Source organism: Pristiophorus japonicus, chromosome 1 (genome assembly GCF_044704955.1).
Source record: "Pristiophorus japonicus isolate sPriJap1 chromosome 1, sPriJap1.hap1, whole genome shotgun sequence".
Lineage (NCBI taxonomy): Eukaryota > Metazoa > Chordata > Chondrichthyes > Pristiophoridae > Pristiophorus > Pristiophorus japonicus.
This window is the reverse complement of record NC_091977.1, coordinates 190841265-190867379: the sequence shown is the minus strand read 5'-3', so window position 1 is coordinate 190867379 and position 26115 is coordinate 190841265. Positions and strand designations below refer to the sequence as shown.

The 26115-nt window shown below is 45.0% G+C and overlaps 1 protein-coding gene across 1 annotated transcript in view; it reads left to right on the top strand.

Annotated features, from left to right (window-relative positions):
* Window positions 1-26115, top strand: part of rasgrf2b (Ras protein-specific guanine nucleotide-releasing factor 2b) — a 404619-nt gene that overhangs the window by 165724 nt on the left and 212780 nt on the right. The window contains exon 6 of the mRNA XM_070867471.1: window positions 21164-21243. Coding sequence (XP_070723572.1) covers window positions 21164-21243 — 80 coding nt within the window. The remainder of the gene's footprint in view (window positions 1-21163; window positions 21244-26115) is intronic.

The following is a 26115-nucleotide window of genomic DNA, read 5'->3' as shown; positions in this document are numbered from 1 at the left end:
CCAAGGAAGCATTTGAGGCTAGCTCATTGAATGTATTCAAGTCACAGATAGATAGATTTTTAACCAATAAGGGAATTAAGGGTTATGGGGAACGGGCGGGTAAGTGGAGCTGAGTCCACGGCCAGATCAGCCATGATCTTGTTGAACGGCGGAGCAGGCTCGAGGGGCTAGATGGCCTACTCCTGTTCCTAATTCTTATGTTCTTATGTTCTTATGTTATAATTGATTCCATCATTTTACCCACTGCCGATGTCAGGCTGACCGGTCTATAATTCCCTGTTTTCTCTCCCTCCTTTTTTAAAAAGTGGGGTTACATTGGCTACCCTCCATTCCATAGGAACTGATCCAGAGTCTATGGAATGTTGGAAAATGACTGTCAATGCATCCGCTATTTCCAAGGCCACCTCCTTAAGTAGTCCAGTACTCTGGGATGCAGTCCATCAGGCCCTGGGGATTTATCGGCCTTCAATCCCATCAATTTCTCCAACACAATTTCCTGACTAATAAGAATTTCCCTCAGTTCCTCCTTCTTACTAGACCCTCTGACCCCTTTTATATCCGGAAGGTTGTTTGTGTCCTCCTTAGTGAATACCGAACCAAAGTACTTGTTCAATTGGTCCACCATTTCTTTGTTCCCCGTTATGACTTCCCCTGATTCTGACTGAAAGGTTTGTCTTTACTAACCTTTTTCTCTTTACATATCTATAGAAGCTTTTGCAGTCCGTCTTAATGTTCCCTGCAAGCTTCCTCTCGTATTCTATTTTCCCTGCCCTAATCAAACCCTTTGTCCTCCTCTGCTGAGTTCTAAATTTCTCCCAGTCCCCGGGTTCGCTGCTATTTCTGGCCAATTTGTATGCTACTTCCTTGGCTTTAATACTATCCCTGATTTCCCTTGATAGCCACGGTTGAGCCACCTTCCCTTTTTTATTTTTATGCCAGACAGGGATGTACAATTGTTGTAGTTCATCCATGTGGTCTCTAAATGTCTGCCATTGCCCATCCACTGTCAACCCCTTAAGTATCATTCGTCAATCTATCCTTGCCAATTCACGCCTCATACCTTCAAAGTTACCCTTCTTTAAGTTCTGGACCATGGTCTCTGAATTAACTGTTTCATTCTCCATGCTAATGTAGAATTCCACCATATTATGGTCACTCTTCCCCAAGGGGCCTTGCACAACGAGATTGCTAATTAATCCTCTCTCATTACACAACAGCCAGTCTAAGATGGCCTCCCCCCTAGTTGGTTCCTCGACATATTGGTCTAGAAAACCATCCCTTGTGCACTCCAGGAAATCCTCCTCCACCGTATTGCTTCCAGTTTGGTTAGCCCAATCTATATGCATATTAAAGTCACCCATGATAACTGCTGCACCTTTATTGCATGCACCCCAAATTCCCTGTTTGATGCCCTCCCCAACATCACCACTACTGTTTGAAGGTCTGTACACAACTCCCACTAACGTTTTTTGCCCTTTGGTGTTCTGCAGCTCTATCCATATAGATTCCACATCATTCAAGCTAATGTCCTTCCTAACTATTGCATTAATCTCCTCTTTAACCAGCAATGCTACCCAACCTCCTTTTCCTTTTATTCTATCCTTCCTGAATGTTGAATACCCTTGGATGTTGAGTTCCCAGCCCTGATCATCCTGGAGCCATGTCTCTGTAATCCCAATCACATCATAAGCCACATCTCTGTAATCCCAATCACATCGTATGTAACTGAACCAACCAGGAGGCAGGCTATCTTAGATCTGGTCCTGTGTAATGAGACAGGATTAATAAACAATCTCTGAGTAAAGGATCCCTTGGAATGAGTGATCATAGCATGACTGAATTTCAAATTCAGCTGGCGGGTGAGAAAGTTGGATCTCTAACCAGCGTACTAAGCTTAAATAAAGGAGACAATGAAGGTATTAGGGCAGAGTTGGGTAAAGTGGACTGGGAAAATAGATTAAAGGGTAGGACGGTTGATGAACAGTGGTGTACATTTAAGGAGATATTTCACAACTCTCAGGAAAAATATATTCCATTGAGGAGGAACGAGTGTAAGAGAAAAGATAGCTAACTAAAGAAATAAAGGATGGTATCCAATTAAAAACAAGGGCATACAAAGTGACCGAAACAAGTGAGAGGACAGAAGACTGGGAAGCTTTTGAAAGCCAGCAAAGAACGACTAAAAAAATGATTAAGAAAGAGAAGATAGACTATGAAAGTAAACTAGTGCAAAATATAAAAACAGATAGCAAGAGTTTCTATAGGTATATAAAAAGGAAAAGGGTGGCTAAAGTAAATGTTGGTCCCTTAGAGGACGAGACCTGGGGAATTAGTAATGGGGAACATGGAGATGGCAGAAACTCTGAACAAATATTTTGTATCAGCCTTTACAGTAGAGGACACTAGCAATATTCCGACAGTGGATAGTCAAGGAGTTATAGTGGGGGAGGAACTTAACACAATCACAATCACAAAGGAGGTGGTACTCAGTAAGATAATGGGACGAAAGGCGGATAAATCCCCTGGACCTGATGGCTTGCATCCGAGGGTCTTAAGAGAAGCAGCAGTAGGGATTGTGGATGCATTGGTTGTAATTTACCAAAATTCCCTGGATTCTGGGGAGGTCCCAGCAGATTGGAAAACTGCAAATGTAACGCCCCTATTTAAAAAAGGAGGCAGACAAAAAGCAGTTAGCCTGACATCTGTAGTTGGGAAAATGTTGGAGTCCATTATTAAAGAAGCAGTAGCAGAACATTTGAAAAAGCAAAATTTGGTCAGGCAGAGTCAGCATGGATTTATGAAGGGGAAGTCATGTTTGACAAATTTGCTGGAGTTCTTTGAGGATGTAACGAACACGGTGGATGAAGGGGAACCAGTGAATGTGGTGTATTTGGACTTACAGAAGGCATTTGACAAGGTGTCACATAAAAGGTTACTGCACAAAATAAAAGTTCATGGGTTGGGGGTAATATATTAGCATGGATCGAGGATTAGCTAACTAATAGAGAACAGAGAGTCGGGATAAATGGTTCATTCTCTGGTTCGCAATCAGTAACCAGTGGGGTGCCGCAGGGATCAGTGCTGGGACCCCAACTATTTACAATCTATATTAACGACTTGGAAGAAGGGACTGAGTGTAACATAGCCACGTTTGCTGATGATACAAAGATGGGAGGAAAAGCAATATGTGAGGAGGACACAAAAAATCTGCAAAAAGACAGAAACAGGCTAAATGAGTGGGTAAAAATTTGGCAGATGGAGTATAATGTTGGAAAGTGTGAAGTCATGCACTTTGGCAGAAAAAATGAAAGAGCAAGTTATTATTTAAATGGAGAAAGATTGCAAAGTGCCGCAGTACAGTGGGACCTGGGGGTACTTGTACATGAAGCATAAAAGGACAGTATGCAGGTACAGCAAGTGATCAGGAAGGCTAATGGAATCTTGGTCTTTATTGCAAAGGGGATGTAGTATAAGAGCAGGGAAGTCTTGTTACAGCTGTGCAGAGTATTGGTGAGGCCACACCTGGAATATTGTGTGCAATTTTGGTTTCCATATTTATGAAAGGATATACTTGCTTTTGAGGCAGTTCAGAGAAGGTTCACTAGGTTGATTCCGGGGATGAGGGGGTTGACTTATGAGGAAAGGTTGAGTAGGTTGGGCCTCTACTCATTGGACTTCAGAAGAATGAGAGTTGATCTTATCGTTTCGTATAAGATTATGAGGGGGTTTGACAAGGTGGATGCAGAGAGGATGTTTCCACTGATGGGGGAGACTCAAACTATAGGACATAATCTTAGAATAAGGGGCCGCCCATTTAAAACAGAGATGAGAAGAAATTGCTTCTCTCAGAGGGTTGTGAATCTGTGGAATTTGCTGCCTCAGAGAGCTGTGAAAGCTGGGACATTGAATAAATTTAAGATAGAAATAGACGGTTTCTTAATCGATAAGGGGATAAGGGGTTATGGGGAGCGGGCAGGGAAGTGGAGCTGAGTCCATGATCAGATCAGCCATGATTTTATTGAATGATGGAGCAGGCTCGAGGGGCCGTATTGGCCTACTCCTGTTCCTATTTCTTATGTTCTTATATTCTAAGGCAATTAAAGATGGGCAATAAATGCTGGCCTTGCCAGTGACGCCCACAACTCATGAATGATTATAATAAAAATAATTGTGTCCAATAAATTTTGGAATAAGTACCTTCTCTTAAAGGTTGTCAAATGTTTACGAGAACAATCAGCCTCCAAAGTATGTCATTGTATCAATGCACAGTAAAAGCTTCATTTACCCACATACTACTCTGATTATATAAGAACATGAGAAATAGGAGCAGGAGTAGGCCATACGGCCCCTCGAGCCTGCTCCGCTATTTAATACGATCATGGCTGATCCAATCATGGACTCATCTAATCATGGACTCAGGTTCACTTCCCTGCCCGCTCTCCATAACCCCTTATTCCCTTGTCATTTAAGAAACTGCCAGATATTTCACAGGACAAAGTCTTGTTTGAGAATTATGTAGTTAAGTTTCTGGAGTGGGGCTTGAACCCACAACCTTCTGATATCAGTGGTAAGTGTGCTATCCACTGAGCCAAGTCTGACATCTAAAAGTCAAGAGTTAATGATGAACCTATATAAAACCTTAATAAGGCCCCAGTTAGAGCACGGGAATTGGGCTCCACACTGTATGAAGGATATTGAGGCGTTAGAGAGGGTACAATACAGATTCAGTAAGATGCTGCCTGGCATGAGGAAATACAAATAAAAAGAAAGACTTAGGGCCCGAAATTCAACAACATACCACCCATTAACGCCCAGTACCACCCAATTACCGCCCAATTACCACCCAGTTACCGCCCAGAAATAGAAGTTTCGTCAAAAAAAACCATTTACCGCCCAGATACCACCCAGCGGTAAATTCCACAGTCATTACCACTGGGCGGTATTCAATACTGTCCGCCCATATATTACTGCTCAAATACCGCCCAAAATGGTAGTTTCATCATTAAGATCCGTTTACTACTGGACCTTAATACTGTCCTGAAAAAACAGGTCTTACTGGATCTTAAGTGGGCGGTATGGACACATATCTGACAGGTTTGTTCGATATTACACAGATCTTTATAGTTCTCCACAGTTTGATGTAAATGGATTGTAGTATTTTATCGTGTTAGGCAATAATATAAATGGTCTAATAATGCCTTATTTACTCCTTTAGTCTCACTCACATCAGTCACATCAGTCTCCCCCCCCCCACCCATAGTCTTTCTCCCCGCTCCCGTCTCTCTCCCATCCCAGTCTCTCCTCCCCCCAATCTTTTTCACCCCACAGTCTCTCTCCTCCCCCCAGTCTCTCCTCCCCCCAGTCTCTCCTCCCCCCAGTCTCTCCTCCCCCCAGTCTCTCCTCCCCACAATCTCTCTCACCCCCATGTCACTCTCCTCCCCCCAGTCTCTCCTCCCCCCAGTCTCTTCCCACCCCCAGTCTCTTCCCCCCCCCAGTCTCTTCCCCCCCCAGTCTCTTCCCCCCCAGTCTATCTCACCCCCCCATTCTCTCACCCCCTGCAGTGATCTCATCCACCCCCTGCAGTGATCTCATCCACACCCTGCAGTGATCTCATCCACCCCCCCACAGCGATCTCTCTCCCCCCCAAAGCAATCTCACTCTCTCATCCCCTCTCCCGCCCCCCCCACACAGCAATCACATTCTCTCCCTCCTCCCCCCCCCCCACAGCGATCTCACTCTCTCCCCACTTCCCACAGCGATCTCTCTCTCCCCCCACCCCACAGCGATCTCTCCCCCGACGCCCTCTCCCCACACTCCCCACAACAATCTCTCTGCTCCTTCCCCCCCCCCCCCACAGTGCTCTCAGGCCGGCATTCGCTGGCCTCTTGTCGGTGCCTCTGGGGGGCGGAGCTTGACAGCCGCGCGTGCGCACAATTTGGAAGCCGAAGATTCCTGACTCGAAAGGCCTCCTCTGCCGCACATCGCCCGCTGCACTCCGCTCCCGCTATCGCCGAGAAAAGCGGGATGAAACTCCCACCCACTCGGCCCCAGCGGTACCGGGTAGTAGAAAAACGGGCGGAACTTGGGTTTTAACAAATTCGGGCCCTTAAAAACTGTTGTGTTTTGATTAGAACAACACAAATTATGAGCCAATATGATCGAAGTGTTTAAAAGTATGAAAGGGTAGGAGAGGATAGCTAAAAGCAAATTCTTTCCAGTGGTTGAGGGGTCCACATCGAGGGGCTATAGATACAAGATTCAATGTAAGAGATTTAGAATAGAGGGCATGCGTCGAGTTGTGAGGCTGTGAAATTCACTTGCAGGGTTAGTGGTTGAGGCAGAAACCATGTCAACATTCAACATTCGATTGGATAGGTGAATAAAGGGAAAGGATATGGGGGCTATTGGAACAGGGCTATTTGCTCGTGTGAAGGGCAAATGCTGATACTGATTGATTGGGCCGAATGGGCTGCTTCCATGTTCCTTTAAGTATTTCTATATATCTATATATATGGGCTCAATTTTCCCCAATGCCGTTTTTTGGTGTATTGCAAGAGTTATGCCTGTTTTTTTTGGCCCCGACTACTCCAAAAAAATAACTAGCAAGTTTACCCGTTTTAATTTTTTTTAATTGGCGCCGCACAGCTTTGGGGGGGTGGAGCCTATTGCTTGCGCCGAAAAAACAATGCCCGTCCCTGCTTCTACACATGCACGGAAAAAAAAGTAAATTTTTGACGTGACTGCTCTGGATGCGCATGCCCAGTACAGCTCCCGGTCTGTATTCGGCCGTTTTTAAAGAGCCAGTTGTGTGTGAGAACTTTAATTCTCAGTGGAAAAATCATAGCTGCAATACAAAATGCAATGCAGCTCAAGGACCAAGAATTTCTCACAGCATGAAGTGGCGACACTAGTTACTGTAATTGAGGCCAGGTGGCACGAGTTGGGCACCAGCAGAGGTCACATAAAAGTTTCACCAAAAGAAATGAAGAAACGCTGGAACCAACTTGCAGAAGATCACTGTGCAATGGTGACCACCCCGAGATCTGGAGACCAGTTCAAAAAGAAGTGGCAGGACCTTGGTCAAGTTGTTAGTGTAAGTAATATTTTCATTTATTCACTGGAATTGCAATTGTAAATGTGACCATCTGTATATGTCCCACCCAGCAGAAAGACACCCTCTCTAAAAAGTTATATTTTCATCTTTGTAGAGGAAGATGGCACAAAACAAAAGGGAAAGAACTCGAACAGGAGGAGGCCCGGCAAATCTGCAGTCACCGACACCCGTGGAAGACAGGGTTGCTGCTTTGAAGGGTCCTGCCTGGAGAAAAGCAGCCACCACTGCACAAGCTGGGTCCACACTCAAGGGAGAGGGTAAGTCCTGCAAATTCCACAGTCTGGCTTTTCTAAATGGTAAGTACTGCGTGGGCTAGCTATGCTTCGGTTCATGGGGATGTCTCTGTCAGCTTCGCTTCGGTTGATGCAATGTGCTATCATTCATCGTGGTCCTTCAAATGAGACTGCTGCCTGTGCTGTGTGAGCCTACTCATACCACCCTGCCCCCTCCTCTGCTGCTAACCATTTGTCTGTTCTGTTATATTTTGCAGAACTTGAGGCCAACCCTGACGAGGCTGAAGCCGATGCAGAAGAAGATTCAGACGCAGACGAGCCTGAAGAGGAGAATATCTTCCAATCCCACCTTCCAGGCCAAGAGCATGGGGTGAGGGGGAGGGGAGGGGGAGGATGAAGCTCCCACTGTTGTACTCACTCTGGAGGAGTTGCAGGGTGCCGCCCGTTGAGATACCAGGCCCTTTCCTGAGTGATACGAGTATTGGGACATTCCATGGTTTCTCACAGTGGGAGGCTGGGGATTCCAGTGGGATGCAGCGAGGCACACCCAGGGTGAGCTCGACAGTGCTCTCCTGAGACGTAGGATCCAACAGATGTGGTTCAAATGATGGCAATGTGTGCGGAGAGCATTGACCTTACACGATCCCTCCTAGACACCATCAGTGGGGTGGGTGGTGAGGAATCGGGACTGTCGGGAGAAGTAACAACACTCTCAGGAGAAATGGGAACACTGTCCGGGCACATGAGGGAGGGAATGTTGTAGGCAGCTGATACAATGTCGGTGCACGTGAGGGAGGGAATGTCGCAGGCAGTTGAGACACTGTTGGTGAAGATGAGGGAGGGAATGTCGCAGGTAGCTGATACACTGTTGGAGAACATGAGGGAGGGAACTGTTATGTATGGAGAAAGAGTGAGACTGAACACTGCGAACTCAAAGTAAAGTGTGACTTTAATCTTTTATTGCAGGTCTCCAGTGTGCCTCTCCAACCTGTGAGGCCTCCTTAAATACCTGTGCTTCCAAGGGATTATGGGATCCCTTGGGACTGCAGGGGATGAGCCCTCTGGTGGCTGTACAGAGTAAATACAAGTTTACATAGAAAACAACACTCCCCACCCCCCCCCCCCCCCCCCCCCCACCGAAGTCAATAGTGTAACTATTTACAATGTGAGTCGATCTGGGGCCCTTCATGCCCTGGTTGATCGTCTCAGTGTGAAAGCTGGTGTTGTTGAATCATTTGTTGGGCTGCTGTGCAGCTGGCCTTGCTGGGTTGCCTGGTGTGTTGCGCCCTGCAGGGCTGCTGTGGATGATGGGTTCTGCTTCGTGGTCAACCGTGGTGCCGGTTGCCACTGGTGTGTATGTTGGGGGATCAAAAAAGGTAGGGTCCAAGGTGGGTTGCTCAGGATAGTCCGTGAATCTGAGTTTGATTTGGTCCAAGTGCTTCCGGTGAATGAGTCCATTTGAAAGTTTGACCCGAAACACCCTGCTCCCCTCTTTGGCCATGACAGTGCCGGGAAGCCACTTGGGACCTTGTCCATAATTCAATACAAATACAGGATCTTTGACTTCAATCTCGCGTGACACATTTGCGCTATCATGGTATGCACTTTGTTGAAGCCGCCTGCTCTCTACCTGTTCATGTAGATCAGGGTGAACTAACAAGAGCCTTGGCTTAAGGGCTCTTTTTATGAGCAGTTCAGCAGGTGGGATCCCAGTGAGTGGGTGTGGTCTCGTGCGGTAGCTAAGCAGGACTCGGGATAGGCGAGTGTGCAGCGAGCCTTCATTTACCCTCTTCAAGCGTTGCTTGATGGTTTGCACTGCTCTCTCTGCCTGACCATTGGACGCTGGTTTAAACGGGGCAGATGTGACATATTTGATCCCGTTACGGGTCATGAATTCTTTGAACTCAGCACTAGTAAAACATGGCCCGTTGTCGCTCACCAGGACATCGGGTAGGCCGTGTGTGGCAAACATGGCTCGCAGGCTTTCAGTAGTGGCAGCGGACGTGCGAGCCGACATTATCTCACATTCAATCCACTTGGAGTACGCATCTACAACCACAAGGAACATTTTACCCAAGAACGGGCCTGCATAGTCGACGTGTACCCTAGACCACAGTTTGGAGGGCCAAGACCAGAAACTTAGCGGCGCCTCCCTGGGTACATTGCTTTACTGTGAGCATGTATTACATCTGTGAACGCAGGACTCTAAGTCCGCATCAATACCGGGCCACCACATGTGGGATCTGGCTATCGCTTTCATCATTACGATGCCTGAGTGGGTACTGTGGAGGTGATTGATGAAGGTGTCTCTGCCCTTCTTGGGAACCACTACACGATTGCCCCACAGAAGGCAGTCTGCCTGTATAGACATTTCATCTTTGCGCTGCTGGAACGGCTTTATCTCTTCCTGCATTTCCACTGGGACACTGGACCAGCTCCCGTGAAGCACACAGCTTTTGACTAGGGATAATAAAGGGTCCTGGCTCTTCTAGGTTTTGATCTGACAAGCAGTGATGGGTGATTGTTCACTCTCAAATGCTTCCATAACCATGGCTAGATCTGCGGGCTGCGCCATTTTCACCCCCGTGGTGGGCAATGGCAGTCTACTGAGAGCGCAGTTTTCTGTGCCTGGCCTGTGGCGGATGGCGTAGTTGTATGCGGACAACATGAGCGCCCATCTCTGGATGCGGGCCAATGCGTTGATATTTATCCCTTTACTCTCGGAAAACAGGGATATGATTGGCTTATGGTCAGTTTCCAATTCGAATTTTAGCCCAAACAGGTATTGATGCATTTTCTTTACCCCATAGACACACGCTAACACTTCTTTCTCAATCATGCTGTAGGCTCTCTCAGCCTTAGACAGACTCCTGGATGCATAAGCAACCGGTTGCAGTTTCCTGAAATCATTAACTTGTTGCAATACACACCCGACGTCATATGACGACGCATCACATGCTAGTACCAAACGCTTACATGGATCATACAACACAAGCAATTTGTTTGAACATAACAATTTTCTCGCTTTTACAAAGGCATTTTCTTGGCTTTTGCCCCAAACCCATTCGTCCCCTTTTCGTAGTAAGACACGCAGTGGTTCTAACAGTGTGCCGAGACCCGGGAAGAAGTTACCAAAGTAGTTCAGGAGTCCCAGAAACGACAGCAGCTCCATCACATTCTGTGTTCTCGGTGCATTCTCGATTACCTCCATCTTCGCGTTGGTGGGCCTGATGCCATCCGTTGCAGTCCCCCTTCCCAAGAACTCCACTTCAGGCACCAGGAAAATGCACTTCAAGCGTTTTAACCTGAGCCTTTTGTGGTTGAGACGACTAAGAACCTCCTCCAGGCTCTGCAGATGCTCAGCTGTGTTCCGACCTGTGACCAAAATGTCGATCTGGAAGACCACGGTGTGCGGGACCGACTTTAGTAAGCTTTCCATGTTTCTCTGGAATATCGCGACCGCTGATCGAATTCCAAACGGGCATCTGTTATAAATAAAAAGATCTTTGTGCGTGTTGATGCAGGTGAGGCCATTCGATGATATCTCCAGTTCCTGCATCATGTAGACTGAAGTCAGATCCAGCTTCGTGAATATCTTTCCTCCTGCCAGCAGTGCAAAGAGGTCGTCAGCCTTTAGTAGTGGGTATTGGTCCTGCAGAGAGAAACGATTGATAGCTACTTTGTAATCACCACAGATTCTGATGGTGGCGTCTCCCTTGAGGACAGGAATGATCGGGCTAGCCCACTCATTGAACTTGATCGGTGAAATGATGCCCTCTCGTTGCAGCCGGTCTAGCTCGATCTCTACCCTTTCTCTCATCATGAACAGTACAGTTCTTGCCTTGTGATGGATGGGTCATGCCCCCGGAATTAGGTGGATCTTCACTTTTGCTCCTTGGAATTTCCCAATGCCTGGTTCGAACAGCGAAGAGAACTTGTTTAAGACTATGTCACACGAAGTGTCGTCAGCGGGTGATAGCGCTTGGACGTCGTCCCAGTTCTAGCGTATCTTTCCCAGCCGGCTCCTGCCGAGCAGTGTGGGACCATTGCCCGGTACCACTCAGAGTGGTAGCTTGTGCACCACTCCATCGTAGGAGACCTTTACGGTAGCACTGCCAATTACGGGAATCAGTTCTTTCGTGTAAGTTCTTAGTTTCCTACGAATTGGAGTTAAGAGTGGTCTTGAGGCCTTGTTGCACTACAGCATTTCGAAAGTCTTTTTGCCAATGATGGACTGGCTTGCACCCGTGTCCAGTTCCATTGACCATTTAGTTAAACATTCAGCATTATCGGGGGACAATTCATGGTGAATGTATGTACCTCACGTACCTCTGCCTCCTCGGTCTGAGGATCTGGTTCATAGAAACATAGAAAATTGGTGCAGAAGTAGGCCATTCGGCCCCTCAAGCCTGCAACACCATTCAAAAGATCGTGGCTGATCATTCACCTCAGTACGCCTTTCCTGCTTTCTCTCCATACCCCTTGATCCCTTTAGCTGTAAGGGCCACATCTAACTCCCTATTCAATATATCCAATGAACTGGCATCAACAACTCTCTGCGATAGAGAATTCCACAGGTTAACAACTCTCTGAGTGAAGAAGTTTCTCCTCATCTCAGTCCTAAATGTCTTACCCCTTATCCTTAAACTGTGTCCCCTGGTTCTGGACTTCCCCAACATCGGGAACATTCTTCCTGCATCTAACCTGTCCAGTCCCGTCAGAATTTTATATGTTTCTATGAGATCCCCTCTCATCCTTCTAAACTCCAGTGAATACAGGCCCAGTCGATCCAATCTCTTCTCATATGTCAGTTCTGCTATCATGGGAATCAGTCTGTTGAACCTTCGCTGCACTCCCTCAATAGCAAGAATGTCCTTCCTCCGATTAGGAGACCAAAACTGAACACAATATTTCAGGTGAGGCCTCACCAAGGCCCTGTACAACTGCAGTAAGATCTCCCTGCTCCTAAACTTAAATCCCCTAGCTATGAAGGCCAACATACCATTTGCCTTCTTCATCGCCTGCTGTACCTGCATGCCAACTTTCAATGACTGATGTACCATGACACCCAGGTCTCGTTGCACCTCCCCTTTTCCTAATCTGCCGCCATTCAGATAATATTCTGCCTTCATGTTTTTGCCACCAAAGTGGATAACCTCACATTTATCAACATTATACTGCATCTGCCATGCATTTGCCCACTCACCTAACCTGTCCAAGTCACCCTGCAGCCTCTTAGCATCCTCCTCACAGCTCACACCGCCACCCAGCTTAGTGTCATCTGCAAACTTGGAGAAATTACACTCAATTCCTTCATCTAAATCATTGATATATATTATAAATAGCTGGGGTCCCAGCACTGAGCCCTGCGGCACGCCACTAATCACTGCCTGCCATTCTGAAAAGGACCCGTTTATCCCGACTCTCTGCTTCCTGTCTCCCAACCAGTTCTCTATCCACGTCAGTATATTACCCCCAATACCATGTGCTTTAATTTTGCACACCAAACTCTTGTGTGGGATCTTGTCAAAAGCCTTTTGAAAGTCCAAATACACCACATCCACTGGTTCTCCCTTGTCCACTCTACTAGTTACATCTTCAAAAAATTCCAGAAGATTTGTCAAGCATGATTTCCCTTTTATAAATCCATGCTGACTTGGACCGATCCTGTCACTGCTTTCTAAATGCACTGCTATTTCATCTTTAATAGTTGATTCCAACATTTTCCCCACTACTGATGTCAGGCTAACCAGTCTATAATTCCCCGTTTTCTCTCCCTCCTTTTTTTAAAAAGTGGTGTTATATTAGCTACCGTCCAGTCCATAGGAATTGATCCAGTGTCGATAGACTGTTGGAAAATGATCACCAATGCATCCACTATTTCTAGGGCCACTTCCTTAAGTACTCTGGGATGCAGACTATTAGGCCCTGGGGATTTATTGGCCTTCAATTCCATCAATTTCCGTCGTGATCCTCCATGGATCTATCCTCTTCTGCAACATGGTGGTTTGCAGGTTTAACAGGATTAGCAACTCGCCTGCACATATGTTGGAGGTGTCCCATTGTTCCACAGCCCTTGCAAACATACCTTTTGAATTGGCATGAATGGAAATGATGATCACTCCCTGCAGCGCCAACAAGGTGTTAATGGCCTTGCATTCATAACCCTTGATGGTGGACTCTGAGACATCTGCGGATATGCAGCTGCAGGCATGTGTGACCTGCCCTGTACATTGCGATTTGAAAACAACATCACTTTGTTCACAGTACTTGTAGCAGCACTTGTGTACTGAGAGATTTGCTTAGTTTTGTCACTGGTGGCAATGAACACCTGGGCTATCACTATGGCCTTACTCAAGGTTGGGGTCTCTACAGTCAAAAGTTTGTGAAGTATGGTTTCATGGCCAATGCCAAGTACGAAAAAATCTCTGAACATGTGCTCCAAATGTCCTTCAAATTCGCAATGTCCTGCAAGGTGTCTTAGCTCGGCGACATAACTCACCACTTCCTGGCCTTCAGACCTTTTGTAGGTGTAGAACCAGTACCTCACCATCAGATCGCTTTCCTTCGGGTTCAAATGCTCTCGGACCAGTGTGCACAAATCATCGTATGATTTCTCCGTGGGTTTCGCTGGAGCAAGCAGATTCTTCATGAGGCCATACGTTGGTGCCTCACAGATGGTGAGGAGGATCGCCCTTCATTTGGCAGCGTTCTCTTCCCCATCTAGCTCATTGGCCATGAAGTATTGGTCGAGTCGCTCCACAAACATTTCCCTATCATCTCCCTCCGAGAATTTCTCCAGGATGCCCACTGTTCTCTGCATCTTTGGGTTCGCTTATCTGTATCTCGTCGCCAGTTGTTATGTATGGAGAAAGAATCAGACTGAACACTGTGAGCTCAAAGTAAAATGTGACCTTAGTCTTTTATTGCAGGTCTCCAGAGTGCCTCTTCAACCTGTGAAGCCCCCTTAAATACCTGTGCTCCCAAGGGATTATGGGATCCCTTGGGACTCCAGGGGATGCACCCTCTGGTGGTTGTACAGAGTAAATACAAGTTTACATTTCTAACAGGAACGTTGTAGGTAGTTGAGACACTATCAGGGCACATGAGGGAGGGAATGTGGAGTTAGCTGCTGCAATAAGGGAACACGCCCAGACCCCATGGCCATTGCCGGAATCAACTGCAACTCCCTCTCCAATCCCCAGAGGCCCAAGCTGGACTTTCCACATTACTGCCTGCCCATGCCTCCCATGAAGAAGTACGCATTACCCGAAATGTTCAAAAGAATAAGCTTGGTACCAACTCGAGAAATGCTGCGGCATCACCTGCGGGCAGGGGTGGAATCAACAAGACCAAACGCAGTGGGCGGTCTTAGAATAAGGTGGAGGAGAAATGGTGCAGCCTTTCTTTGCTGCCGTTGTTGTTGTTGTTATTATTGTTGTTACTGTTGTAACTGTTCTCAAATTAAAAGTTTTTTGTAAGTTATGTAAATTTACAAGTTTAAAATTTTGTAAGTGATCATAAAGTTTTTAAGTGATCTTAGAGTTTGTAAGTGATCTTAACTGAAAACTTTAAAGTTTGATACAAGAATATTTTTATTAACGTTAAGTTAAGTACAAACAGGTGTTAAACTTTTGAATAAAATATATTTTAAATTATAATTTAATCATTTCCATTATTTGTTCCATTAACACAACACAACATTACGGAACAGGTCCAAATAGTAAACATGCTCCATTTGGAATAGTTGCCGCTGAGCCTTCAGGCAGCAAAGTGTTCACAGATGAGCTGCTGGTACAAGGCTCGAGCAATCGATAAAGGGGCATGACGGCCCGCCCTCCTCCGCCGTTGTGCTCCGAGTTCAGGTAGTTGCATGGCTTCCTCGTCCTCCTCCTATTCGTCATCTGCATCTTCCTCTTCATCATCAGCCACTATCACCTCAGGTGGGTCTTCTACTACCAGGTGCTGCTGCCTCATGATGGCTAAGTTAGGCAGCATGCAGCACACAACAGTGAACTGACCAATAATCTCAGGGCCGTATTGCAAATAGCCTCTGGAATGGTCCAGGCATCAGAAACACTGTTTCAAGATGCCTATGGTCCTCTCTATTATGCTGTGCATCACAATGTGCGACATGTTGTATTCCTGGTCAGCTTCCGTCTGGGTTTCGCGTTGGGGCATCATGAGCTAGATGGTGAGGCCGTACCCTTTGTCTCCCAGCAGCCAGCTCTGCCCTTTTGGTTGCTGATGAAACATGGCAGATATAGCGCTCTCGCGTAGGATGAAGACATTATGGGTGCTCCCAGGGTATCTTGCATCGACTGACATGATGCGATGCATGTTATCACACACGAGCTGCACATTAACAATGTGGAAGCCTTTTCTGTTCCTGTACATCTCGGAATCCTCCAAAGGTGCTCGCAAGGTGATGTGGGTACAATCAATGTAGCCCTGTTACTTTTGGGAACAGTCCTGGAGAAGCCCACAACCCTTTCATGCATTGCCTGGGCAGTCATGGGGAACTTTATGTAGTCATTCCTCTAGGCATATAGTGCAGCAATCACCTACCGAATGAAGACATGTGTTGCATGTTGAAAAATGGCGTTCACATCCCCAGTTGTGGCCTGGAATGATCCAGATGCATAGAATGAAAGTGCAGCTGTAATCTTCACTTGAACTGACAAAGCAGTCCTCCTGACGCTTCTAGGTTGCAGGTCTGCTTTTACTAACTCTCAGATTTCGGTTACAACTTCTTTGCGGAAACGCAACCTTCTCACACAGTCTGCATCACCCAGGTGCAGGTATGAACGCCTGTCTCGATATACCTGATGTGGGTAAGGCCTCCTGCCCATCATCCTACTAGAGGTTCCTCGTGCGATGACGTTGAATCAATCGCCTCCCCTGCAGCACCATCATGTAGAAGGCTTGCACGAGGTATGGCATTGTCAATATTGCCCCCATGATTAAATTGTACCTTTGCAAGAAGCTCAAAACAGCAGGACAAGCTTCTTTGTTGTCTCTCTCCGCAAGATCGACACCCTAATATGGACCACACCCTGGTCTGCACATGCGCAATAGGTTTGCTTGGAACGGGAAGCTAGGCATTCAAATGAGGACTTTTGTGGCAACGAAGTCTAATGCACTTCTTTAAGTTTAGATTTTTTCAAAGTACGACCCACCACCAACCAAACGTCTCCTTACCGGGCTCGAGGGTTGGCAGGCAGAATCGCTCCCTCGCCCAGACACAGGGGCTCGGCCAACCCCCCCCCCCACCCCCCTCCACCCTCCCACCTACCCTCCCCCCTCCCACCTACCCACGCTTCTTTTGAAGCTGCTGCATAGTGTAAGGCTTCTCATGCCTTCAGTTCGGCTTCCATCCCCCCCGGGCTTCTTTTGAACCCGAGCCCGTGTCCAGGCGAGGGTACGATTCTGCCAACCGACGCTCTGACGCTCGAACCCGGTGAGGAGATGTTCGATGGTGGTGTGGCACTTTGAAAAAAATCTAAAATTAAAGAATTGCATGAGACTTCCATTTTCTCTGTTTTAAGTTTGAAAAAATTAAGCTTCATGATGCATATTTAATATCCTCCTGACTCCCTCCAAAACTTTGCATAAAAATAATGCCGTCTTTCTGCGCCAATTTCTTAATGTGCGCTGGTTTTTCTTAAGTGCCCAGAAGCTTTTTTTGATAGTGGTCACATATGCCGTCCTAGGAGAAATGTAAGTTGGCCAAACTTGCATAAATCTGAAAAACTGCCGCAGACATCAGGTTACGCACCCTCTGATGCAAAAAAAACTAACCTAAAAAAATCGCAACTAACTGAGACACAGAAATTTTGCGGAAACTTGGATATTTAAATTTAGGTAAAAAAAAAGGCGCGCCAAAAAAACAGCGCAGATAACTGGGGAAGATTGAGCGCTATAATCAGCACAAATTGGACCTGAACAGATGCAGAGCTGTTCGCACTGATTGTATATTAGGAGTGACATTTATGATTAAACAAGTTACACAGATTACAAACCATTTAAATATTTGGAAATGTTTTTATTTTTAAGAATGGTATCCAACATGGTGTAGGAATGGATGTCTTTTAACGTGAGGACTGTTGCAAGTAAGGTTGACGAGCTACAGGCGCAAGTTGCCACATGGGGTTATGATATAGTGGCTATAACGGAGACCTGGCTTAAACATGGACAGGGTGAGGTTGAAGCCCATCTTCCAATATTTGAAGGGGCTGCTCCTCAAATTCTGGTTGCACTTCAGTCCCAAATTCCTGATCTTTGGGCACCCTGTGTGGAGGGGAACGGGCAGGTCGGAAGGCCTCCTCATAGGACTGCCCCGGTCCAGGCAGCGGGCGGTCAAGGGGGTCGTTCAGCCCGACTGCCTGCCTCTCTTCTGCAGGTACATCCGAGCCAGGGTGTCCCTGGAGATGGAGCACGCTGTGTCCACCGGTACACTTGAGGCCTTCCGTGAGGGGTGGGCGCCGGAGGGACTGGAGTGCATCATCACCCCCGGCAACCAAATTTTAATTTGATCCATTTATTGTTAAAAGTATAATTTGTTTAATTTGTCGGTTTTAGTGCCCCTTTAGTCAAGGGGCACTTGATTATTGTTTCAACAAAAATAGTTTAAACATGGGCAGGAATAGGAACTAAACATTCCTGGCTACAATGTATTCAGGAGGGATATGGAAGGAAAAAAGATAGAGGCTGGGGAGGGGGGGGGGCGGGCACGGGTAACAGTATTAATCAAGGATAATAATACAGTTCTACAGAGGAATGATATATTAGAGGAAGTGGGTGACAGTATTGATCAAGGATAATAGTACAGTTCTACAGAAGATTATATACTAGAAGGTTCAAAGACTGAATCTATTTGGTTAGAGCTAAATTACAGAAAATTAGCTGTTACATAATCTGAATTTTTACTTAGGCCCCCAAATACTGAAAAGAATATAGAGGAGAAAATCTATTGGAAAATTTCAGAAAAATGTAAAAATAATAGAACAGGAATATTGGGCACTTCAATTACCCTAATATAGACTGGTGAAGAAAAAGTGTCAAGGGCAAGGAAGGTGAATAATTCCTAAATTTTGTGTACAGGAGAACTTTGTATGTTTCTAGCCCAACAAGGAAGGAAGCAGTGCTGGATCTACTTCTGAGGAATGAAGTAGTGCAAGTGGAGTGTGTTTTAGTGGGGAACATATGGGTAATAGTGACCATAATATAATTACATAAGAACTTAAGAAATAGGAGCAGGAGTAGGCCATTTGGTCCCTTAAGCCTGCTCCGCCATTTAATAAGATCATGGCTGATCTGATCCTGGCCTCAACTCCACTTCCCTGCCCACTCCCCATAACCCTTGACTCCCTTATCATTCAAAAATCTGTCTGCCTCCACCTTAAATATATTCCAAGACCCAGCCTCCACAGTTCCCTGGGGTTGAGAATTCCAAAGATTCACGACCCTCTGAGAGAAGAATTTCCTCCTCATTTCCATCTTAAAAGGGCGACCCCTTATTCTGAAACTATGCCCCGTAATTCTAGATTCCACCATGAGGGGAAACATCCTCTCTGCATCTACCTTGTCAAGCCCCCTTAGAATCTTATATGTTTCAATAAGATCACCTTTCATTCTTCTAAACTCCAATGAGTATAGGTCCAACCTGTTCAATCTTTCTTCATATGACTATCCCTTCATCTCAGAAACCAACCTCGTGAACCTTCTAAGAACTGCCTCCAAAGCAAGTATATCCCTCCTTAAATAAGGAGACCAAATTTTCCTGATTACTTGTAGGTTTAAAGTAGTTATGGAAAGGGACAAAGAAAAATCAACAGTGAAAATACCCAACTGGAGGAGAGCTAATTTCAGTGATTTTAGAAGGGATCTAGCACAGGTGGACTGAAAACAACGATTGGCCAGGAAAACAGTCATCATCGTAGGCAGTCCCTCGAAACAAGGATGACTTGCTTCCACGTCCAGAAGGGATGAGTTCTCAGGTGTTTCAATGAAGGACCTAATATTCCAGGTCCTGTTGCACACCAGCCACTACACGGGCTTGAAGGAGCTAGGTCTTGGTCCAGTGGCAAGGATTACCCAAGATGGCTGGGGACCAGCTCTGCTGCACGGGCCTAGTGTGCACACATATCACAGTGTGGGCTGGCCCGTGCTGCCCCTGGGCCCTCGCCTCTTCTGGTCCTGAACTCACGCCTCTCCTGGGCTCCGATCATGTCCCTCTACAATCTCTCACCGCTCCTTCGCCGCTCCTGCTGTACCTGTCCACGCTCCAATCATCGACCTGGACCTTGATGACGTTCCTCTTCACTGCCGTTGCCTTCCTGCACCAACTCGTGCTGTATCTTGCAGTGGTACACCGCCACACTGTCCAGGGGCCGCCGCTCGCCGCTCCTTTTATGACCCTGACCTGCCGCTGATGGTCTCTCGCAGGTCGGGACTGCCAAGCTGTCCAGGGGCCACTCGCCGCTCCTTTTATGGAAAACAGTAATTGAGCAAAGAAGGCCTACAAGGCAGAGATAGTTCAGGTACAAACCAAGCATATTCCCAAAGCTAGAGCTCCCTGGATGACAAAGGAAATAGGACGTTAAAATAACAGCAAAAGTATTAAAATAACAGCAAAAGTAGGTTTATGACAAATGTCATACAATAGAAAATATAATAGAAAACCAGGCAGAATACAGAGTGCAGGAGGAAATTGAAAAAGAATATAAGACGTCAAAGAGAGAGTATAAGAAAAGATTATCGATTAACATAAAAGGGAACCCCATTTTTTTAATAAACATATAAAAAGTAAAAGTATAGTTAAAGGAATGGTGGGACTGAATAGGGTCAAAAAAGGAAATCTTCTTGTGGAGGCAGAGGGCATGACTTTCATCTGTCTTTACTAAACAACTGCCTTCAGGCTGGATCTATTGCGTTCATCTGTACATTTGAATCAGACCCAATGGCTGTTGTGGGGCATTTCTACAATATGGCCTACTCCTGCACCTATTTTCTATGTCATCCAATTCATAATGTACACTTTTTTGGGTGGGTAGGGGGAGACCATGGCAAACACGTTTCCCAGCAGACATGTGCAGACATACTGCATATTTTTATTTGATGATTCCAGTGATTGTATCCTTTCATTTTTAAGGTATTTTCTCCTGAGACAATAGGCTCCTCCCACCTTGTTTAATGGGCTTTGTAAAACATGCCTGCATCACTGAGGGATTGTATCCGTACTCCCCAATGTTATATGTGTGAGAAAAGAATGAACTTGCATTTACATAGCGCCTTTCATGACCTCAGGATGTCCCAAAATGCTTCACAGCCAATGAAGTATTTTGAAGTATAGTCACTGTTATAATGTAGGGAAACGGAGTAACCAATTTGCGCACAACAACGTCCCACAAACAGCACTGAGATAAATGACCCGGTAACAGATTTCTTTTTAGTGATGTTGGTTGGGAAATAAATGTTGGCCAGAACACCGCGAGACCTCCCTTGCTTTTCTTCCTTGAAAAGTACCATGGGACCTTTTATGTCCACTGGAGGGGGCAGATGGGGCCTCAGTTTAACATCTCAACCAAAAGACGGCACCTCCAACAGTGCAGCACTCCCTCAGTACTGCACTGGAATGGCAGGCTGGATTTTGTGTTCAAGTCTCTGCAGAGGGGCTTGAAACCACAATCTTCTGACTCGGGTGAAAGTGCGGTCACTGAACCCAGGCCGCACTCAAGAGGTTTTAGCTTATTGCTTTCTGTTCCTCATAGATAATCAAATTATAATGCTATTTTTCTGAAATATTTTCTTTCAGTGAAACAATCATGTTCCTTCATGAGATATTTTACCAAGGACTAAAAGCACGGATAGCTAACTGGCCTACACTGGTGTTAGGTAAGAACTGGTTAATGTAGAGACTGGGAAAACATAGATTGCATTCATTAAAACAGACCAAAATGTTAAATGAACTATTGATTTTGGTAGGGAAAAAAAATCAGTTGCTAAGTGCTGTTAAGTATAATTGAGCACAAGCTGCATTTTGTTGGTCAGCTCATTAGAGGTAATTGAATTTATTATGCTTGCATGAAGAATAAAAATTGTATTAACACTGGGGGTAACATCACAGTGACAATTAACATCAACCTTGTTGGGTTATTCATTAAAAGTTAAACTTGTTACCTTTCCCCATTGAAGATAGGACAAATATTTTCGCAGAATGTATATCATGGCCCATGGTATGATAGGTAAATATTTCCTATTTACAAGGATACCATAACGTACTAGACTTTGTCACTTGAGAAGTATCTGATCAATCTGACGATAGAAATATTCATTGTAGGATGTGGTAGATATTCATCTTTACTGCCTGAGTGTTAAACAGCGCCTGGGCATAGCACAGAAAGGAAAATCTGTTTGGGTGGATTGCACACTGTGATATATTCACAGAGCACAGCACACACAGCTCCTAATGTGGCAGGCAGCTCTCTCGGAATCCTCCGGAAATCTGCTGGTTCTGTTTATTATTAACCCTGCACTTGCAGTACACAATACGTCCACATCCACAGTGTGGAGCTACAAACATTATAAGCTTACAGACATTACACTTCACAGACATTACACTTCTCCCTCCTTAATGAAGAAGTTATTAGAACAAACATCATACATAACTTTCATGTTTATACATAACACAGGATATAAACTTTTTTTTCATATTTACAAATTTAACTTCACCACTTGTTTTCTGTTTCGAAGAGGATACCTTCGCTCTCGAACAGAACCTTCCAAACATGGTGTCGATTTCACACTCATTCGAGGCTCATCCTGAGGAATGTTTTCCTCCACAGAATTTCCTTGATTTTCATTTGAACTCACTCTAACTTCAGGCTCTTTGTTTTCCTGACTCGGACTCAGACTTTCATTCTGATTCTTTCCTGGATTTGTTTCCAGTACATTGGATTTAGGATTTGCTACTGGTATCTCAAAATTATCTGATGAGTCAGAAATAATTGAATCATTCCCACCTTCAACTCCTTCCATGTCTGTAGGTAAAATATGATCAATTTGAACAAACCTAACCTGTTCATTATCAAACATCTTGACCAAATATGTGCGAGGACCACATATCTTCACCACTCTTCCTGGTAACCACTTTAACCATTTATGGTGATGGTTCTTCACTCTCACCTTCTGGTTTAATTTCACACTTCTCTCTTTTACTCTACCTCTATCATGATTCTCTTTCTGTCTTAATTGTGTCTCTTCTACGGACTGTGCTAAATTTGGCTTTAACAACGAGAATCTGGTTCGTGGCTGTCATTTGAGAAACAACTCTGCTGGTGTTCTACCAGTAGTTGTATGAGGAGTATTTCAATATGTAATCAAAAAATTAGCCAATTTGTGATCCAATGACAACTGTCATTTCCTTGGATTTGGATCCAACATTTGTTTGATGAGGGTTTTACAATTTGTACAGTGCGCTCTGCTGCACCATTTGAAGCAGGATGGTATGGTGGAACCTTGGTATGTTTCACACCATTTTTGCTCGTGAATTGTGCAAATTCTTCTGAACAATATTTTTGGTCCGTTATCCGAAACAATCTCTTCAGGGAGGCCAAATGAAGAAAATAATATTCGTAAAATGTCCAATGTTTTACTTGTTGTTATTTTCCACATTGGAAACATCTCAACCCACTTCGAATGGCTATCAATCACAATGAACAATTGTTGTCCTTCTAACCCAGCAAAATCAATATGTAGCCTTTGCCACACGCTGGAAGGCCATTTCCATGGCTGTAATGGTACTGGTGGTGGTTGCTTGCTTACCGATTGACATGTCGTACACTGAGTCACGATGTACTCTATATCTTTATCAAGGCCTGGCCACCATAAATAACTGTGTGCAAAACTCTTGATCAAGCACATTCCCAGGTGCTGGCTATGGAGGTCTCCTAATAACTTGGACCTGAATTTATTTGGTATAACCACTCTTGCACCCCACATGATACAATCTTTATCGACTGATAATTCATTCCTACGAATGAAGAATGGATGTGTATCTTTGTCTGTTACCTGGTTTGGCCATCCATTTCCAATATACTCATACACCTTTGACATCACTGGGTCAGGTTTGGTTGCTCTACCAATCTCTTCAGCTGTGACTGGCAGTTCATCAATGTATGAAAAATAAAACACTTCTTCCCGATCAGGTGTAACTTGTGATGGGGAAGGCAATCTAGACATTGCATCAGCATTACTGTGATCAGCTGATCGTCTGTATTCAATATTATATGTATATGCTGACAAAATCAAAACCCATCTCTGCATTCGGGCTGCAGCTAATGTTGGAACTGGGGACTTTGGATGGAGGATTGCTGTTAGGGGCTTATGGTCCATAACGATGGTAAACTTATGACCATACAAGTATTTGTGAAACTTCCTGACCTCAAAAACTAATGCCAAAGCTTCCCTTTCAATTTGCGCATAATTACTCTCACTGGCACTGAGAGTGCGTGAAGCAAAAGCAATTGGTCTCTCCTTCCCACTATGTGATACATGAGAGATTACTGCCCCAACTCCATACGGAGAGGCATCACATGCCAGCTTAATCTCCTTAGATATGTCATAGTTAACTAACATGGTGCTCTCTACCAATTTGCTTTTACACTCCTTGAATGCTGTATCGCATTCTTTTGACCACTTCCAATGGACCTGTTTTTTCAATAGTTCAATCACTGGATGTAATACTGTAACCAAATTTGGTAGGAACTTCCCATAATAGTTCAAAAGACCCAAGAATGAACGAAGTTCAGTGACATTCCTGGGAGTGGGTGCATTTCTGATCGCATCCAATTTTTCCATGGTTGGGTGTAAACCATCTTTGTCTACTCTCTACCCTAAGTACTCCACTGAGTTTTTAAATACCTCACACTTACGAGCAGACACTCGTACTCTGTGCTTCTCTAGCCATTTGAGGACTTCATTCAATATGTTATTATGAATTTGCCTATTTGGTGCTGAAATTAATATGTCATCCAAATAACATAATATCCCTTCAATATCTTGCAAAATCTGGTTCATCACCCCTTGGAATATGGCAGGGGTGGAAGACACTCCAAATGGTAGCCTATTAAATTGATAGTCAAACATGACTTGGACTCCTCATCTAGTTCAAGCTGTAAGTAGGCATTTGTAAGATCCAGTTTTGAGAAGATCTGACCACCTGTCAGTGTTGTGAACAAATCTTCTATATTCAGCAATGTATTGGGGACATTACCCTCTCAAACCTGGTTTACAGTTATTTTATAATCACCATACAATCTCACCTTACCATCGGACTTAGGTTCAACAACAATGGGTGTAGCCCAATTACATCGATCTATCTTACAAATAATGTTCTCAGTCTCTAGTCTTTTGAGTTCTTACTCAACTTTCTCCTTGAGTGCATATGGTATGGTATATGCAGTAAACTGATCTAGCATCCTTCTGTACCCTGACACTTGCCTTGAAGCCTTGGATCGGACTGCCCGTTTCGCAGAACACCTTCGGATATTTCTTGATAACCTCATCTGTTGATGAAAATCTCGCTTCCACACAGAAAATCTCACTCCAATCCAGCTTCAATGAGCCCAACCAATTTCTTCCTAGTAAGGCAGGCTTGTTTCCTTTCACTACTATTAGAGGCAAGTTCTGAAATTGATCTTTATATTTCACTGGTACCGTGATACGACCTAATACAGGAATTTTCTCTCCCGAGTAGCCTCGCAGCTCTACCTTGGACTTCTCCAGTTGAAAATCATGCAATTTGTCGAGGTACAGTGACTCCGGTACTACACTCACGGATGCACACATGTCAATTTCCATTGGTATCTTGAATCCCGCAACATCTATGTGGATTTTGATGCTTTCCGAATCGCTGTCTGTTAACCTCGTGCTCCTGACGATGTGTAACTCTAACATCTCCTTGTCCTGTTGTTGTTCTTCCATGCTATGTAGTCTCTTGGGATTTCTACTCATAGCTTTGAACGCTGGACTCATAGCTTTGGAAGCTGGTTTACCCTTCAGTCGGCATGCCTTCGCAAGATGCCCAGTCTTTCTGCAGAAGAAATACTCTGCTTTCACTTATGGACAACTTTGAACAATGTGTTGTCCCAGGCACCTATAGCACGACTTCGACGCTCTGTTAGAATTTCCAGTTTCTGAGACTTTGGGCCCCCACCGTCTTTTACCTTGAACCTGCAGGTGATTTATCTCGGTTGACTGATGACCGTAATTATTATTTAATTCTCGGGAATATTGTTTGGCCATGCCCATCGACCTCGCTGTCTGACAAGCAATCTCAAAAGTCACGTCATCAATAACTTCCTTCTGATCGCATCATTTTTCACCCCACAAACAAAACGATCCCGTAATGCTCGGTTTTGAAAGTTTCCAAAATTACAGTGCATCGATAGCTTTTTTAATGCAATTATGTAATCACTGATACTTCATCAGTCTTTTGATTCCGAATCCTGAAACGATAGCTTTCAGCAATTTCTAACTGTTTGGGGTTATAGTGCTGCTCCAGCTTCATTAAAATCTCTTTATGCGTTGAGTCCTTTGCCTCGTCAGACACAAGCAGATTTACAAGAGCGGTCATATAATGCCGGACCCGCCTCCGATAAGAAGATCACTCTCTTACATTCCAACACAGCCCAGTTCTGGACTGCATTGTCTGGAACTTCGATTATGTTATTTGCAATGAAATACATTTCTAGCCGATCCACATAT